Consider the following 20,311-nt stretch of genomic DNA (forward strand, 5'->3'; position numbering starts at 1 on the left):
TTAACTGGAAAAAGACTTTGACTCCTAGGATTTTCCTTTGTATTTACAGCATAGCATTGTCTAACTCTAAAGGTCTAACTTTTGTACTATTTTGGCTTTCCATGTGCCTTCCTCACAAAGGTTAAGCATTTCTAGCTTTAGATTATAAATAAGAAATCCAAGTCTTCATTTCACTTGTACCCCTGGGGACCACTGAAAGATGACTAGCATAATTTCAACAATACTACATCTCAAGGAACACGGAGCCTAGAGAAAAGAGGTGGTATGTGACTGAAGTGAAGGAGTCAGCACATACACATAACTTATTTATTTTGCTTTCTTATACAGGTATGGTTTGTAGATCCCCAAAACAATTTAAATAAACATCTGTCAGTATTCTGTTTTGCATGGGTTAATGGAAAATTTTTAGATTTTAGCTAAAGCAGCAGGGTCAATCAGCTTCTAGTGAACTGACTGCCCTTTGATTCACAAAAGCCTAAAATCCATGCTAGAGTGACCCTAATCCACCAAGGGCGCCAAATGTAATCTATTTTGCGTGGGTCCATGGAAGAAAAAGGATCACTCTAGGATGAATTTAGGTTTAGCAAAAACAGCAGGGGAAATCAGCATCTGGCAAACTGATGGTCCTTGGCTTTGTAAAATGCTTTTTAATTGTTACCTAATTTACTCCTGTAGTAAGCAATTTCCACATATCAAAACCTCTTCTCTAGATGGGCAGTGGTGGCGCCTGCCTTTAATCGCAGGAGGCAGAGGTAGGTGGGTCTCTGTGAGTTCAAGGCCAGCCTGATCTACAGATCTTCCAGGACAGGCTTGAAAATTACAGAGAGAAACCTTGTCAGGGCGGAAGGGTTGGGGGGCGGGGGGTAGTGCAGGATTTTGGGGCTGGAGAGATAGCTCAGAGGTTAATAGCACTGGCTGTTCTTCCAGGGTCCTGAGATTAATTCCTGGAAACCACATGGTGGCTCACAGCCATCTATAATAAGATATAGTGCCCTCTTCTGTTCTGCATGAATACATGCAGGCAAAACACTGCACACATAATAAATTAATCATAAAAAAAGGGAAAAAGCCTCTTATCTGGAGTTGTTTGAAGGAACCATTTGCCTAAGCAATTCCCAGCCATGAGACCTCCAGGTTTTCCAGGTCCTCTCATAATTATTTATTGTTTAAGGCTTAGGGTACTTCAGTAAGGACTCAGATAAGAAATAAACACTTCAAACAAAAGACAACAGTCACAAAAGGTAGTTCAAAGCATAGGCGCTAACACTCTGGAATTCAAGCCAGATGCAATGTCTTCATGGGATCTCTCAGTACACATCACAAATCAACAGAAATCATCACAACATATAAAACAGAAAAAAAAGTCTGAAATATCTTAAGAACTGTTGAAAGGTGACACAAAGAAATGAGAAGCACACTTGTTACTGGGAAAAATGGCACCAACAAAAACTCCATCCAGGGCTGACATATCCTTTTTATCTGCTTTTTGTCTTTTTTGTTTGTGGGCAGCATGACTACACAGAAAGCACAAAAATCAAAGTACTATGAAGGAAAGTACAGTCAGCAGAATTATGGATGGAAACTTAAACCAAGAGCTTAATAAAGAACAGAGGAGGTAAGAGCAGAGCAAGATCATTACTAAACTCTTAAGAAAATGTAAAGACTCAGTTAGAGCTGGAAAGGTGGCTCAATGCTTAAGAGCATTGGCTGCTCTTACAGAAGACCCATGTTCCATTCCCAGCACTCACATGGCAGCTCACAACTATCTGTACCTACAGTTCTAAGGTATCTGACACCCTAACACAGATATGAATGTGGACAAAACACCAATGCACATAAAAAAAATTCAGAAATTGTGAATACTTAAGACAGGTAACAAAAGAGACTAGAGTAACAAGGGCTTCACAGTCTTTTCTGGGCTCACTTTGTTCATGCTCATTTTACCACATAAAACTTCTTCCAAGAATGCCTGTACTGCAGAACCAGAGTAGGAAAGAGAGCGAACAAGCTTCAATGGGAGCAGAAGCCAGGAGCGAATCCAGTCCTGGGAGCCAAACCAGTCCAGGGATACTGGCGGATCAGGACTGACAGCAACCAGATATGAAGTCAGCGATCTCCACCAGAACAAATCCTACTCTAAGCCAGGGACTTCAGCAGGAGGAGAGCCAGACCAGGATTTACAGAAACAGGGCAAAGCCAGCAACCTAGGCCATAGTAGGCCTGAGACAGCAAACTGCAAGGTAGCAGAGCAAAGCACAGGAGCACTGAGCTATCTCCAAGAACACCAAGTAAACAACAGGGTAACTAGAACTGTGACACTGACTGTACCATGAGGAACAACCATCTGAGCTTTGGATTCACTGGCACCTAGAAGATTATTCAACAGAATCTCAGACAGCCCCAACCACATCTATTAGAGAAAAAGATGAACAGAAAAGGTAAGATCACATGCTACACCACAAAGCAACACAATACCAGTAAAACTTAAAGACCCTACAACAGCAAGACCTGAACAACCAAACATGGATGAACCAGAAGATAATGATCTAAAAAATAATTTCAAGAGAATGTTTGAAATTCTTAAAGATGAAATGAGAAATTCCCTTAAAGAAATGGAAAAAAAACACAAACAAAAAATTGGAGGACATAAGGAAGTCACTTAAAGAAAAGCGATAAAAAATATCAAACATAAGAAAGAAAATATTCAGGACTTGAAAATTTAAATAGAAAGAATAAAGAAAACACAAACCGAAGGAATTATAGAAACAGAAATCATGAGAAAAAGATCAGGAACCACAAAGGCAAGCATGAACAGCAGAATACAAGAGATGGAAGAGAGAATCTCAAGCGCTGAAGATACAATAGAGGAAACAGACTCATCAGCTAAAGAAAACATTAAATCTAACAAAAGCTTAACCCAAAATATCCAGAAAATATGGGACACCATGAAAAGGCCAAATCTAAGAATAATAGGTATGCAAAAAGAAGTTCAACTCAAAGACACAGAAAATTTATTTAACAAAATTATAGAAGAAAATTTTCCTAACCTAAAGAAAGATATGCCTATGAAGATACAAGAAGCTTACAGAACACAAAATAGACTGGATCCAAAAAAAAGTCCTCTCACCACATAATAATCAAAACACTAAACATACAAAGTAAAGAGAAAATATTAAGAACTGCAAAGGAAAAAGGCCAAGTAACATATAAAGGTAGATCTATCAGAATTATACCTGACTTCTCATTGGAGACAATGAAAGCCAGATGGCTGTGGTCAAGCGTTATGCAGACATTAGGAGACCACAGATGCCAGCCCAGACTACTATATCCAGGAAAACTGTCACTCACCATAGAAGGACAAAACAAGATATTTCATGACAACTCTAGATTTCACCAATAACTAGCCACAAACCCAGCCCTACACAAAATACTAGAAAGGGGGGCTGGAGAGATGGCTCAGTAAGAGCACTGACTGCTCTTCCAGAGGTCCTGAGTTCAATTCCCAGCAACCACATGGTGGCTCATAACCACCTATAATGGCCTACAGGCAGGATACTGCATAAATAAATAAATAAATAAATAAATAAATAAATAAATAAATAAATAAATAGTGAGTGAGTGAGTGAATGAGTGAGTGAGTGAGTGAATCTTTAAAAAAATACTAGAAGGAAAACTCCAACCCAAAGAAGATGGCTATACCATCAAAAACAGTTGATAATCTCATAACAGCAAATCCCGACAGAAAAATAGACTTCCAGCTAAAAATCAGTCAAAAGAGACAGAGGTCATTTCATATTAGTCAAAGGAAAAATCAATCAAGAAGAAATTTCAATACTGAACATCTATGTCTCAAATACAAGGGCACCCTCATATGTGAAAGAAACACTTCTAAAGCTTAAATCATACATTAAACTCCACACACTAATAGTGGGAGACACTCCCCTTTCACCACTGGACAGGTCAATCAGACAAAAAATGAACAGAGAAATAAGAAAACTAACAGATGTTATGACTCAAATGGACTTAACAGACATCCATAGAATATTCTATCCAAACAGAAAAAAATATAACTTCTTCTCAGCATCTCATGGAACATTCTCAAAAATTGACCACATACTCTGTAACAAAAAAACCTCAACAAATACAAAAAAAATGGAATAACCTTATCATATCACCATGCTTTAAAACTAGAAGTCAACAGCAATATCAATTCCAGAAAACCCACAAACACATGGATGCTTACCTGAATCATCAATGGATCAAAGAAGGAATAAAGGGGGAAATTAAAGACTTCCTTAAATTCAAAGAAAATGAACACACAACATACCCAAATTTATGGGACACAATGAACATAGTGTTAAGAGGAGAGTTCATAGCACTAAATGCCTACATAAAGAAGCTGGAAAAATCCTACACTAGTGAATTAACAGAACATTTGAAAACTTTAGAATTAAAAGATGCAAACTCACCCAAGAGAACTAGACGGCAGGATATAATCAAATTGAGAGCTAAAATCAACAAAATAGAAACAAAGAAAACAGTACAAAGAATCAATGAGACAAAGAGTTGGTTCTTCGAGAAAAATCAACAAAATAGACAAACCTTTATCCAAACTAACCAAAAGGCAGAGAGAATATGCAAATTAACAAAATTAGAAATGAAAAGGGGACATAACAATCGACACAGAGGAAATACAGAGGATCATCAGGTCATATTTTGAAAACCTGTACTCTACAAAACTTGGAAAACTTAAAGGAAATGGACAACTTTCTGGATAAATATCACTTACCAAAATTAAATCAAGACCAGATAAGCAAATTAAACAGACATATAACTGCTGAAGAAATAGAAACAGTCATTAAAAGTCTCCCAATCAAAAAAAGCCCAGGACCAGATGGTTTCAGCTCAGAATTCTACAAGACTTTAAAAGAATACCAATACTCCTCAAATTATTTCACACAAAAGAAACAGAGGGAACACTGCCAAACTCTTTTTATATAAGGCTACAATTACCCTGATACCCAAACCACAGAAAGACAATACTAAGAGAATTATAGACCAATCTCACTCATGAACATTGGTGCAAAAATACTAAATAAAATACTAGCAAATCGAATCCAAGAACATCAGAACCATCATCCACCATGACCAAGTTGTCTCCATCCCACAGATGCAGGGATGGTTCAACATACAAAAATCTGTCAACGTAATCCACTATATAAACAAGCTGAAAAATAAAAACCACATGATCATCTCATTAGATGCCAAAAAAGCATTTGACAAGATACAACATCCCTTCATGATGAAGGTCTTGGAGAGAGCAGGGATACAAGGAACATACCTAAACATAATGAAGGCAATATACAGTAAACCAACAGCCAACATCAAACAAAATGGAGAGAAACTTCCAGCGATTCCACTGAAATCAGGAACAAGACAAGGCTGTCCACTCTTTCCATACCTATTCAATATAGTTCTTGAGGTCCTAGCTAGAGCAAGTAAGACACCAAAGGGAGATCAAGGGGATACAAATTGGAAAAGAAGAAGTCAAACTCTCGCTGTTTGCTGATGATATGATAGTTTACATAAGTGATCCCAAAAATTCTACCAAGGAACTTCTACAACTCATAAACACTTTCAGCCACGTAGCAGGATACAAGATTAACGCAAAAAATAGTAGCCCTCCTGTACACAGATGATAAAAGGGCTGGGGAATAAAAATCAGAGAATCAACACCCTTCACAATAGCCACAAATAGAATAAAATAAAATATCTCAGAGTAACTCTAACCAAACAAGTGGAAGACTTTTAAGACAAAAACTTTAAATCTTTGAAGAAAGAAACTGAAGAAGACACCAGAAAGTGGAAAGACCTCCCATGCTCTTGGATAGGCAGAATTAATATAGTAAAAAAGGCAATCTTACCGAAAGTAATCTACAGATTTAACGCAATGCCCATCAAAATCCCAGCAAAATTCTTCAAAGACGTAGAAAGAATGGTACTCAACTTTATTTGTAAAAGCAAAAAACCCAGGATAGCCAAAATAATCCTGTACAATAAAAGAACTTCTGGAGGCATCACAATCCCTGACTTCAAACTCTACTACAAAGCTACAGTACTGAAAACAGCCTGGTACTGGCATAAGAACAGACAGGAGGACCAATGGAACCAAATAGAAGACCCGAATATCAATCTACACATCTTCGAACACCTGATATTTGATAAAAAAGCAAAAAATATCAAATGGAAAAAGAAAGCATATTTAACAAGTGGTGCTGGCATAAGTGGATATCAACATGGAGAAGAACGAAAATAGACCCATATCTATCACCATGCACAAAACTCAAGTCCAAATGGATCAAAGACCTCAACATAAAGTCTGCCACACTGAACCTCATAGAAGAGAAAGTGAGAAGTAGACTTGAATGCATTGGCACAGGAGACTACTTCCTAAATATAACCCCAGCAGCACAGACACTGAGAGAAACAATTAATAAATGGGACCTCCTAAAACTAAAAAACTTCTGTAAAGCAAAGGACACGGTCAACAAGACAAAACGGCAGCCTACAGAATGGGAAAAGATCTTCACTAACCTCACATCAGACAGAGGTCTGATATACAAAAAACTCAAGAAATTGGTCACCAAAAGAACACAAATCAAATTTTAAAAATGGAGTACAGACCTAAACAGAGAACTCTCTCTCAACAGAGGAATCTAAAATGGCTGAAAGACACTTAAGGAAACGTTCAGCATCCTTAGTCATCAGAGAAATGCAAATCCAAACAACTCTGAGATTCCATCTTACATCTGTAAGAATGGCCAAGATCAAAAGCACTGATGACAACTTTTGCAGGGGAGGTTGTGGGAAAAAGGGAACACTTCTGCATTGCTGGTGGGAATGCAAGCTGGTACACCCCCTTTGGATGTCAGTGTGGCAATTCTCAGAAAATTAGGAAACAACCTTCCTCAAGACCCAGTAATACCATTTTTGGGTATATAACCAAAGGATGCTCAATCGTACCACAAGGACATGTGCTCAACTATGTTCATAGCAGCTTTGTTTGTCATAGCCAGAACCTGGAAACAACCTAAATGCCCCTCGACTGAAGAATGGATAAGGAAAATGTGGTTCATTAATACGATGGAGTACTACACAGCAGAAAAAAGTAATGACAGCTTGAATTTTGCAGGAAAATGTATGGAACTAGAAAACAGTATTTTGAGTGATGTAACCCAGACAAAGAAAGACAATTATCACATGTACTCACTCATAGGTGGTTTTTAAACAAAAGCAAAGAAAGCCAGCCTACAAACCACAATCCCAGAGAACTTAGACAACAATCAAGACACTAAGAGAGACTTACATATATCTAATCTACATGGGAAGTAGGAAGTATAAAAAGACAAGATCTCCTGAGTAAATTGGGAGCATGGGGACCTTGGAAGAGGGATGAAGGGGGGAGGGGAGTAGGCAGGGAGGAGAGCAGAAAAAAATGTAGAGCTCAATAAATATCAATAAAAAAATTAAAATGTATATGCTATCTGCTAACAGGGCTCCTGAGTTGTTTAAGTCTGAACAAAACAGAGTGTCAGAGTATACAATAATCATGGTTGGACACATAGCTTACACTTAACCTCAGTTAACATTTGGGCACTCATACATACAGCAAATGCCCATGTACCCCTCTCAAAGATCAGATCATACCACCAGGAGACAAGAGGCTTCATCATATTGAGGTGCTACACAAAAATCTGAAAATGGTCTTCAAGATAGAGAAGACTACTTCAACTCCATATCCCTGAATTGAGTAATTCCCACATACTCCTTTTAATAATTAATCCATCTACATAGTCCATCCATACAGTGATTTTACAGAGGTAATGGAAAAGTATAACTCACAAAAGAATTTAGTTTTAAATCAAATCTATCAATATATTTGAATAAAACAGAAAAGGAATCTAAATTAACTGGTTATGGTTAAAAAGAAAAAAGGAGAAGAAGACTTATCTAAGCAAACCTTGTCATTAAAAACGCCTGTCTCTAAGACTGAATACAAATAACAGGAGAGCTGAGAAGCTGAATGCTTCTTCAATACCTCACCACAGTAAATGCCTCCTGGGAACCCACACCAACTCCATTTTCTGAAATCCTTATACTACCTGTTTATACCTAACTTTCAGAAACACTCTTCCCGTGACTTGCCTGTCTCCTCTTAAGTCTGAATTACTAGCTCCCCTTACAAACCTAGGGACCTTTGCAGTGCTAGCTCCTCCATTTGGGTGCTGGGCCACCTTTAAGCTTCCCAGCACCCTGACAGCCTCAGGAGAGTATTCTACACTTTGCCACATCTCAACCCTACAGATTCTATGCTATAAAAGCAAAAGCTTCTAAAGAGGCTTTGCTATGGTTAGTGCCTTCTAGTATGGTTAGGGCTACTTCTAGGAGGTGGGACTAATAGGAGATCTATAGATAGCTAGAATATCCTTGAGGGGGGCTAAAGTCTCTTCTTCCTGACTTAGAGATGGAGCAGTTTGCACCAGGTAGCTCCTACTATGTTATGTGGCCTTGCAGAAGGCTGAAAGCAACAGGACTAATTTCATTACTAGAATCTCAAAATAGGAGCCAAAATCAACCTTAACTGATTCAGAAATTTCATTAGTGATACAAAGCTGGCTAATATAGGCCTTTTAGATTCTTACAACATAACACAGTGTTTAAAAACATCATATAATCAATGGATGTTTTTTAAGGAAATTACTCTACCTGAAGATATGGGAGCACTCCTAAATTAACAACACCTAGAAAAACCATTTTATTTTACTAGATCAGAAGTTATCTTAATTGCATTGGTTCTTTGTACCTTTCCAAAGGCTAAAATAATTAAGTGGGAAAACAAGTAAATTGCAGTACATGATTAAAATGTCATTTAGTGACAATTTTCCTAAGAAAACAGTAGTCATATATTCATAATGTCCTCCCTGCCAAGTGCTGGGGAAGCAAACCCAAGGCCTCACACTATTAGGCAAATGCTCTAACACTGACCACCTCTATCCCTAGCCCTTTGGGTGTATATCAGAAAGAAAAGGTTAATGTCTCTGTAACATGGGAAGTACTAAGACATTAAATAAAAACTATTTCATCTTTTTTTTGGTGTGGGGAAGGGGGTCGTATGCCACTGAAACATAACTATTTTAAAATGTCATAAAAAAAGACATACTTACCCTGACATCAGTAGCATCTCCATGCCTGATAATACTGGCCCAGGTGGTTGGCTCACTACCACTTTCAAAATAATGAAAGACCTTTAATACTCGCTCCATTGCACCAGGGGACCGTTCCATGCCAGTACCCAGGTGAGTCTTAGAACTTGAACTTGGTGTATGATTCAAGTTTGGGTCAAGATAAGCAGCTGCCATTCTTTTGCTAGATGCTAGGTATCTGTCATATTCTGTTGAGGGAGAAAAAATAAAATAAGATTTTTCAGTGTACATGAGTAGCAATTACAAACTGACAATTATGTTACCAACACTTTCTTCTAGTCTCCATTCTGTATTCCATGCACAAAGTACTTAAGTTGAAGAGGAACTTTGCAAACCCACACAATCACTGCACTCTCTACACCCAGGGCCTGATATAAGAGAACAACCTTAAATGCCAGCTTTAAAAAAAATAAGATATGTTAAAGGACCAGATTACTATCTAACAATGTCAAAACTTCATTGGCTTAATTAAAATAAGATAATGTTAATACCCCTTCCTTTCTTTAAACCTACTTTTCATTTGTAAGAATACATCACTACAAAGGCAAAGGTGCCAGTCTGCTGCCTACTTTCAAGAATTTACTTGAAAGTTTTTTTTTTTACTTCAAATAAAACTCGAGACTTTATACATTCTAAATATGGGCAACTAAAACAGTAAAACAAGGTACAGCTAAGGAGATAGTTCAGAGCACCTGCTCTGAAGTCATTAGTACCTGAGTTCAAATCCCCAACACCCAAGTAACAAGCTGGGCACAGCTACATATGCCTATAACCCTGGCACTGAGAAGCAGAGATGTGCAGATCCTCAGTTCTCACCAGCTGGCCAAAGGGTCAGCTTCTGATTCGGTAAGATAACCTCTCTCAAGACAATAAGGTGTCAATCAATAGTGAAAGGCACCTGATACCCTGCTCTGGTCTCTGCATTCCCATGTACACAAACACCTGCAGCCATATTGTTCAAAAAATGGTATAGCTTCCCTATCATTTTTAACTGAAAATGATTTCCTGTTCCTCTGGTTCTTACAGTCTTTCTGCCCCCTCTTCTAAATATTCCCTGGGCCATAGGCATAGAAACTGTGTTGTAGATGTATCTGTTGTTGAGGGTCCCACCCATAAACAAAAACTACAGCAATTGGTGACTGCTGAGTAGGGGAAATGTAACCTCTCCCAGAGATGAGGCCCCTAATAGGTAATCTAATATAAAACGGTCAGCCACCAAATTTTATATATATCACTATATATATATATAGATAGATATATATATACTCACAAAACAGACCCAGCAAATTATATTTATATACTTATGCATGTGTGTATGTATATATGTAATAAGAAAGAGGCCATCAATCTGAGAGAGAACGGAAGTAGGAGAAGAGTTGGAATGAGGATGGGGAAGGAGAAAAGTGATATATTTTAAAAGTTTCAATTTAAAAAGTAGAAAACAAACATAAAAGTATATATGCCATAAACATCACAGGAAGTAGAATCAACACCATTAATATTTTAGAAACTCTTTAAGTTATGAGAAATTTACTTTTTAGAAAAGATACTACTTGTGTTGGCAAGAATATAGAAAACAGGAACCCTTATGCCTCAAGTAGTAGGAATGTAAAAAACAGCACAATCAACATAAAATCCATCTAGCAGGTCCTCAAATGGCTAAACAGAACCACTATATGACCCCCCAAAATTTCACCACCAAGAGTACTTCCAAGAAACTGAAAACACATATCCAAATAAATACTTGGCCATGAATGTTTGGTTCATAACAACCACAGAGTTCAAGTGATCCTGTTTTTTTTTTCATTATAGATCTGCCTAAGAGTGATCACTAGTAATCAAGTGACACTATTAATGCTAGGCTATCTTGAAATCTCTTTTGTCAACACCATTAATCCAAAATTCTTCAAGTAAGTCTCTAGCAGTTTTTTTTTTTAAAAAAAAAAAAAAAACAAAGGCACAAAGCAGTCACATTCTTTACCAAAACATCACAAGAATGGTCTTGTGATTGGCCACTTACTAATATTCCTCCCCTCTGAAATCCCATGATCTAGGCCCCTATAGGCCACATCATCCTCAGCATCACTGTCTTCCATGTTCCTATTAGGCTGATCCAGTAAGTCCTGTTTATTGATTCAACCACTTTTCGCTGTGGGAGCACATTCTGCTCCTTCAGCCAATATAGCCTTTAAGATACCAGCCCACTTGGATGTGGTCTCTTATACTGTAAAAGCAGCTGTAAAAGTGTTGCTGCTCTCTTGCTTCCAGCTCCAGCTTCCAGCTGCTAGACTCTGTTCCTGTTCATGCAGGACTGTTATCTATGACAGTGGTCTGTAAGTTTTTCCCTTAAATAAATAACCCTTTTATTATTCATAATTCTGAACTGGTGTGGGATTATTTTGTGACTTCCATCATCAACTTTTCTAATCCAAAGTCCCAATATTCCTTCTAGTCCAAAGTCTTTCATATTCCTCCAAACAACACGATCAAGCTTGTCACAGCAATACCCCACTTATACCAACTCCATCCTTAGTCACTGTTCCATTGCTGTGAAAAGACACCATGAACAAGGTAATTCTTAGAAAGCACTTTATTAGATGCTTGCTGCAGGTTCAGAGTTAGTCTATTATCATGATGGGTGTGTGTGGGGGGAGGGGGCATGGTAGCAGTTATAGTGCTGGAGAAATAGCTCAGAGAATTATATCCTGATCCACAGGCAGCAGACAGAGAAAAAGACACTCACTGAGCCTGGCATGTGCTACCAAAATTTCAAAGCCTACTCCTCCAATAATGGAACATATACTCCAACAAGTCCACATCTCCTAATCTTTCCCAACAGTTCATCAACTTGGAACTAAGCATTCAAATATTGAGTCGGGGGGGGGGGGGGCAAGCTAATTCCACCAGAGTTGACTTAACCCTCAAAACTTAATATCTATCAGACTGGGGCATACAACTCACTTCTTCAGCATTAGCCTAGCACCTGCATGACATAGTTTCAATCCTTAACACCATCAAAAACATATTTTTCAAACACCATAACAGATCGTATTGTTCTTTTAAAAATTCATATGTTCAAGAGGTTGAAAAAAATTTGACAAAATTTAACATCTTTCTCACTATAAATAAAAGAGCCTTATGAAATAAAGAACTAAAAGTAGACTATTTTCAATTAATTAATAATACTAATAATTTCAAATACAGACAAAACTATAGCTAACATATTTAACCCTAAACACGTTCTTCCTGAAATCAAACAAAGACACTTCCTCCTACCACTTCCCCATAGTTGAAACAAATACTGATGAGTCGGGAAAGAACGTGATGAAGACATACTAATGCCCACTACAATATTATGGTGAGGGGCTGCTGTAATGTTCACAACAGAAAAGGGGGGAGCACAATAGTCTTCCTGTTAAGACATAAGAGGCAATATCCACTGTTTATCACACCAGAGAGGACAGAGCCATGTTTCCTAGGGGAGGAGTACTCTTCTCGTTCAGCTATTTTTAAGAAAAATTTTATTAGAATTGATCTGCACCTTAGATTATTTCATCTCATGCCAGACAAGTGAGAAAGTCAGGGGGAAAGCCAGAGTTCTGGTACTCTTCTCTTCCAGGACACACTGCCATCCCATCAAGACTCTTTGTCATGCATTCTGTTGGGCATTTCCTTCTCCACCTTTTCCTTCTCTACCTAGAATAATCCTCTCACGTGGGCCTACCTAACAAGGTACTTCAGACTGTTTCAGACCCCAACCCAGATGTAACGTTTCATACCTTCTATCAATTCAGGGAGTAGAAATCTGTGCCTTTTACTCCTTAGCATCAGCCGAAAATTAACAAGTACATTCAGCAACTTGTAAAATGATGATTGATGAATTTAGGAAAAAAAAAACTTGAAGGTAGCAGATATGTTCTTAACATGCAAACATTAGACAAGGTGAACAATTCCATTAGGATCTTATAATCTTCCCATTTAAGCATGCATAGCATGATGATTAAGAACATTCACACCTGAGTCAGATCCCCACAGTTCAGAACCTGACTCTGCTTTCTGTGACCTAAGTAACCATTGCCAAGTTATTTGGCTTCAGTGCCTTAAAATCTCTTCTGCAAAACTGGAATACTAATGAACTCCTATCTTAGAGACCTTTATGAGAAATGAATGGAGCCATACACATGAACTCATGTGCATGTGCAAGTTCAGCTCACACATGACATTTAGTACCTGAGGAACAAAGTTTGCCTGTTACAAGAGGCACAGCACTCTCAAAAATGCTACCTTTTGGGCTGCAGAGATGGATAGCTCAGAGTTAAAAGCACAATCTATTCTTGAACTTTCTGTTCTTCCAGAGAACAAAGGTTCAATTCCCAGCACCCACATGGAGCCTCACAACTGTATGTAACACTAGTTCCAGGAGATCTAAGACCTCCTGGGCACTTCATGGGCACCAGGCATACATGTGCTGCAGACACATGCATGCAGACAAAACATCACACACAAAATAAAAAACATTTTTTTTAGAAAATGCTGTAAGGCAGGAGTCACACATACCTTTAATCCCAGCACTTGTGAGGCAGAGGCAGGTGGATATCTGTGAGTTCCAGGACAACTTGGGCTCTTAACACAGAGAAACCTGTCTTGAACCCCTCCCCCCCAAAAAAGAGAGAAAATGCTAACAAAGGTAAATTAGAAAAGAATCATGAGAAATATTTAGTAAAATAATCAAATAAGTATAAAATAACTGACAGTAGCTGAAGACCAAAGCCATGCCATACACAAGCATATATCCATCAGCTACCAACTCTACAGGCTGCTATGCTAAATTCTACACATACACTTTTATTTTCAGAAGAAAAACATACACAAATACAGTGAAATTAGAGCAGTCAATTCGATGAGTATTAAAACTAGGTTCACCCAAATACAACATAATATAAGCAAAGGAATGTCAGCTCTTGAAAAGCCCTTAAAATAAAACTTATTCTATACAGAATACATTAACAAATATTAAAATAACACCCTTTTTGCCTAGTATTCACCAGGCAGAAAAAAAAAAAAACTCACATTATCCCAGAGGATGTTAAGTCTACTAAGGGAGGCAGAAATCAGACAAGGTAACTGTGAAATGATATATCACAGTATATAATGTGACAAAGAAGTGCAGGCGCTGGTAGGAACCTTGGAGAGGACCTGGCTAGGTTGAGGGATGAGAACTCATTTAAGGGGTATCCTTATGGTAAATAGGACTAGGGGAGTCACCGAATGGAAGGGCAGTTCTAATGGTGGCATCAGCATATACAGAAGATCTGAGAGGGAGCTTTCCCAATGTGCAAAACCAAAGTGATTACACTGCCAATGAGCAAGACAATAGCTCAGAGATGGAGAATACAAGAGAGAAAGGATAAAGTGAGCCTGTGGGGCACAGTAAGAATGTGGTGTTTGATCCAAATCTAGTAAGTCACTGAAAAATATCAGGAAAATATCAGATTTCTGTTTTCATAAAATTACTCCAACAGTTATGTGAAGGATGAACAAACATGTATGGACACAGCGAGAGCAGACATAACAGAGACATAAATTGATTAACTCAAGACATACACTGTATATAGAACAATCAGAATAAAATCATGAACTTATTGTGCATGGAAGGGAAAGTCAAAGAAGCATTCTGGATCTATAGCATGAATAAGAGCATGGGAGCCCAATGTATACTAAGATGGGGAAGATTCAGGACAGCTAAGAGTCCCAAGAAGCACTGTCATTTTAGTATGACAGAGAAGGAAAGATGTACTGCACAGATGGATAGATGGATAAACAGATAAAATTTAAAATTTGAATGCAGAGTAAGTGTGACTTCAACTGCATAAGTCAGAAGTACATAAAATCTCTATTACTGGGGAGAAAAATTAAAGAAACCAGAAAACATACTTTTTCCTAAAAACCAAACCATCACTATGGTATTTGCAGTCTTTTTTTCCAAAATGATGGAACAAAGTATAACTGATAATTAGAAAACCCCAGAAGTAGAGTTTTCCCAACCCAACATTTTGCAACCAAATGTTCTGAGAATATTTTTCTCTTAGTATTCTTAATTATGCCTAGAAAATCACAATGTGGGTACATACCTTTCTTAAATATTTTTAAATATAATCTTCTTGGGTGATTCTTCACAGCAAATTAAATATACTAACTATTAAAGAGCAGACCCCCAAGTATTAAGTAAGGGTACCTTGAAGATCCACTTCAAAGTATACAAATATAGGTCTGTCCTACTATTTTTAGCCTGTCCTGGTAAGAATCTTATGTCTTTTTAAAACTAGGACACTGCTATGTGTTTTGAGGTTAATAAGACTAGCTGAAACAAATACACGGTTTAGAATGTCCATTTGCAGGCTGAGATTTGTATATTCTTTGGCTCTGAGGTTTTAACTCTGTCTACATACTTTAACTGTTACACTTGAAATAACCGAGTCAGCTAATTACTACACACTAGCATCGTTGTTCTTATCATGAACAGTGTTAACATAAATGGGGCCAGGTGTCTCATGCGAGAAAGGAAAACAAGTAGTCAGAGAGGAAATTTAAAGACAGCTGCACTGGACAATCACTGCAAAAGCATATGCTCAGTTGAAGAGGACTAGGTGACAAGTTCCTCCACTTGAACCACCAGACTATCCAAGAGAGGAGAAGGCTGTTGGCGCTACATGTAGAGATGGGGCCCACTGTGCCCCTTGATGTGTCCCATTTCCCATCCACTGCTTTAAAAGCTCTGCTCCCCTCATCCAGTCTGTCATCTACCAAAAGGTACATTTTAATCAAAAAAAAATCAGCTATTTGTATTTCTCTAATTAGTCTGCAAACACTTGAAAAGCATGTTGCTTTGATCAATTTCTTTGTGGTGAGCCAAAACACTACTATCTCTTTTCTGTTAAAAGTTCTCATTTCTAAGGCCAATGTAGGTATTTAAGTAGGAAATCCAGTTGCTAACACCCCACTGGTCTAGGTCTTTAGCTCTTGGCTAGCTCCAGTCTGGAGGGCTTTACTCCAGATGCTCAGCACCATCGTATTATAGAGATAGCATTCTGGACACAACCTACAAATGCTTCAGGAAGGCTGAGCTCTGCCTCAATTATGCTCACTTGTATTTCATAGTCCTCATGCCACAAAACTACAGCAGTAAGAGGTCAATGTCCTTTAAAATTTGAGAGCTTCAATTTAACTGGATGAAATCTTTACTCTGAGTACCTATGTATGATAAAAGTGATGGGGACTTTATTCAGATATTAAAATAGTTCAAATATTGCAAGCTTTGGTGCAAAAGCCTAAAAAGGAACGAATAAGTAATAGAGACAACTCAACCAATGAAAAACAATCTAGAAAACTGAAGTGTGATCCTAACACATCTTAATCTAGAGGTACTAATATTAATATCTTTAGCCTAAAAACTAAACTGAATAAGCCTGTAGTTCATTCATCAAAGTGTAGTTCTTGCCCAAGTGTAGGTTCCTCCTTTTGAAAGCCTTCTTAAATAGATTAACACAGTACCAAAAAACACTTTTCACATAGTGACAATATTTTTATGAAATATTTTATGAAATCATTAAGTATGTTAATGGCTTAAATATTCAACACTATGCTAAGCAAAACAATTTCTAGTTGAATTTGTCTGTCTTGAGTTATGCACAAATTTTTACAGCTTCTTTAACTTAACTATGCTTTCTAAATGCTACCTTGAATGCTGGAATGAAGATGCCTCTACTTCAATATTTATACTTCTGCATCGAAAACAAATTCTCACACTGAAGTAGAAAATTCCTTCACTACCAACAGTATTTTTGACTGTAGTAATATTCTCAAAATAACAGGGCGCTTCAAGCTAATATACAAGGCATATAGACAATAAAGGAAATCCACTTTAAAACAACTAAGCCCACAAATACCCTTTTCTCCTCTTATCTATAAGTTAAACTAATCATTTTGTTCTTTAAAAGCCTCTATGGCGCAGAAGAGATAAGTTGTCCTGAGTGTAAAATGAAAATGGCAAAATAAATGGCATCCACAGGACAGCACAGAAAAATGATTTTTAGATAGCTTAAGAGCATTTCCATACAAATGTTTCATTTTCTACTTGCAAGTCGCCTAACTGGTTTTTATGCACCAGCTGTAAACCTATACCACATCTTTTTTTTCTCAAATGTAATTGTAACTCTAAGTTCTGAAAGAACTATTATCTAGCTGTTTTTTAGTACAAAAGCATGAACTGACATAAGTACACACTAAACAGATCTTTAAGTTGTTATACCTTTAGCCCAACACACTGGAAATGGACTACAGCAGCTTTTCTCCATACAGACGGCACCTGTAGGTCTCAGGGCCTCTTGGCCTGCCCGCTCCAACAACATACACCCAATCCTATCAAGATCAAGCCAGGAGTCCGCACACAAAGTCCCAGTTCATCGCTCCGACAGTATTTGCTTGGATCCAAAGCAAGACGTATAAGTTAAGCTTCCCCTGTGCTCCTTTCAGAGCCTGAAGCACGGTTTGAGAGGTGCTCCTTCTGTAACAGTTTCCAGCAGCTCCACGGTGGCCTCTCAGTTACCGAATCTTCTTCCGCAATCTGAAACACAGACCAGCCTGGCCAGATTAAGCCACTGAACAGAATAAAACCAGCTAGTCATGCGACCCTATGGGTCTGCCTTTCTAGATTCATTCAGGGAGAGGGAGAGGGAGAAAGGGGAGGAGAAAAGAAGTCCTGGAGCCAGCACCTTATGAATATGCTAATCCCGCCCTTCTGTTCACTTCATCTGGCAGGCTTCTGTTTACAAAATGACAGTGGACTCTTAAAACTGAGTAAGCTGCAAATCCAGTCTGACCCAGATCAACTGTCCATAGATAGTTACTAAACAATTCCTGTCTTCAGAATCATGCCTTTGGCACTTTACCAGCCTAATTCTAGTCTTAAACTAAAAATAATTAACTTGATAAAATAAAGTTTGAAAAAATATTATGCTCAAAGCAAAAATCAAATGTGGAGGAAACCGATATAAGCCCAAATAGCTCAAAGGTAAAATTTTCCTTCATTGATATTTTCTCAATATATCTATAAATAAATACATATAGACTATCTAAAAAACAAACTAGAACTTGAGGTAGTCAACTTATTTTAAAATATGCTTAAAGAATAATGAGGGATACAAGATTCCTTTTTCTGGCTCAAAAGATGAAAACTAACTCATACCTGAGTAGGACAGAAAGTACTTTTACAATCTACATCAGCAACTTTTTTTAAAAAATACAAAACTACTTGCTTTTTCGATTCAGACCGAGAGTCAAGGTCATGACAAAAATTAAGCTATCTGAACACATTCCATGTGAGCATAAGGACAGCAAGTAGGAAGTCGCCCTTAAAGTATATGTACTACACACTGAAGCTCCACAGTTCTAGCTTGTCTAGTATGTGACAAGCTAGAACAAGCTTGACATACTAGACAAGCTTGTCTAGTATGTCAGTCACACAACCCCACAAACTAAGCAGAACTCAAGCACTGGCCTTACATGTAAATGTCCAAAGTTTTTCTATTGATTTATTGACTTCTGAAAATAGGAGCTGAACAAATACTTAAAACAATAAGCATGTTTGTACCCAGCAATGTCCAGGACAGTTTCCTTCTACCTGCGATAATAGATGTTCTTGACCCTGAGCTCCACTCAGAGTCTAACAGCTGCCAGAGCTCCAACAACCATTCCTGAGCCCCCCTGAAAGCACATTATTCCCAGGCATGAACTATGACCCTAGACAATACTAAGAAGAAAGAACTGCAGAAAAACATTGCAAGCAGGCTGGAAGAACAGAAGAAGCTAGCAAACAGAGCCATCAGACCAAAAAAGATATTCTAGGCCACTACAGAGGAGGCAGGGTCATGGAGGACTATTGCCATCCTGGAAAAAGGAAGCACACTAAGTTTGGCCTTATCACATAAGCATGGCTTGGAGTTTAACCTGAGCAAGCACCAAAAGCTGCACAAGTCATCCAAGCCAAGGGTGAGTATACTGGAAACTCGTAACTTTCAGAAACCAGCACCAGCACCAGCACCACCACCACTACCACCACAAGCTACTCCTACTGCACCTAACTGTTCAAGACACCTACTGAGCTAAAGTACCACTACTGCACAGCTTCCACCATGATAACAAGGACTCTAGAGGCAAGGCCCTGCAAGGAGGGAGGGTCCTCATGCTCAGCTGTGATCCAAGGACTCTGAGCCACCCCACCTAATCCAGGAATCATTTTTTCAGCCCAATTTAATAACTGCCTCAGGACTCCCAAAGCAGAATAAAGAGTGGCTGGAGCTAAGGCACTGATGGTGGAAGAGACAAGTACAACCCTAAGAGAAGGGAATAGGAAGAAAGGACAGGGTGAACCCAGTTTCTGGTTTTAATCCACGGATGGGGCTCTCTCTGCATCCTACTACTAACTTTATTATTCACTGTCTAAATATCCCCATCTCTTAATGTGTTAAGTTTTTTAAGGGGTGGAAAAGTTGGATATAAAAGATGATTAATTTCTACTTTTGGCAGAGAGCAAATGACTAAAATGACTAAAGGTATACTGAGGCAATAGTTACAGAAACCTAGGAAACCACTGGCCCACTGAGAAACCATGGCGCCAGATGATAGCTGGAAAGGAGGGGGAGAGTGCCAACAGCAATCAAAAGGACTACCTGAACCTTTTCTAAAAACTGTAGTTATAGATAGGCATAGAGCTACAAACCTATAATCCCAATACTCAGGAGGCAGAGGCAGAATCTGAGTTTGAGATCAGCCTGGTCTACACAGAAAGATCCTGTATTAAAAAACAAGCAAAAACCTATAGTTATAGTTTAAATAAAAGCCTTAGTCTATGAGACATTTCCAAAGAGATAACTTCCTCATTTTGAAGATTCAAAGGGGTCAAGCAGCTTGCCAGGGGTGGGAGGCGGGGTGGGGAAGCATATAATTACTACTGTATGGTATTTGTTAAATATTAAAAACAAAGTAAGTTT

At 38.2% G+C, this 20,311-nt stretch overlaps 1 protein-coding gene across 2 annotated transcripts in view; it reads right to left on the reverse strand.

Moving 5' to 3' along the window:
• LOC119823931 (focal adhesion kinase 1-like) overlaps positions 1–20,311 on the reverse strand; it is a 77,617-nt gene that overhangs the window by 13,184 nt on the left and 44,122 nt on the right. For both annotated transcript variants that reach the window (XM_038344064.1, XM_038344065.1), the window contains exons 3-4: positions 17,572–17,886; positions 9,225–9,451 (exon numbers count right to left, since the gene is read on the reverse strand). In XM_038344064.1, the coding sequence (XP_038199992.1) occupies positions 9,225–9,451; positions 17,572–17,671 (327 nt within the window). In that variant the 5' untranslated portion in view covers positions 17,672–17,886. The remainder of the gene's footprint in view (positions 1–9,224; positions 9,452–17,571; positions 17,887–20,311) is intronic.

The sequence above is a fragment of the Arvicola amphibius genome, chromosome 9 (assembly GCF_903992535.2).
Source record: "Arvicola amphibius chromosome 9, mArvAmp1.2, whole genome shotgun sequence".
Lineage (NCBI taxonomy): Eukaryota > Metazoa > Chordata > Mammalia > Rodentia > Cricetidae > Arvicola > Arvicola amphibius.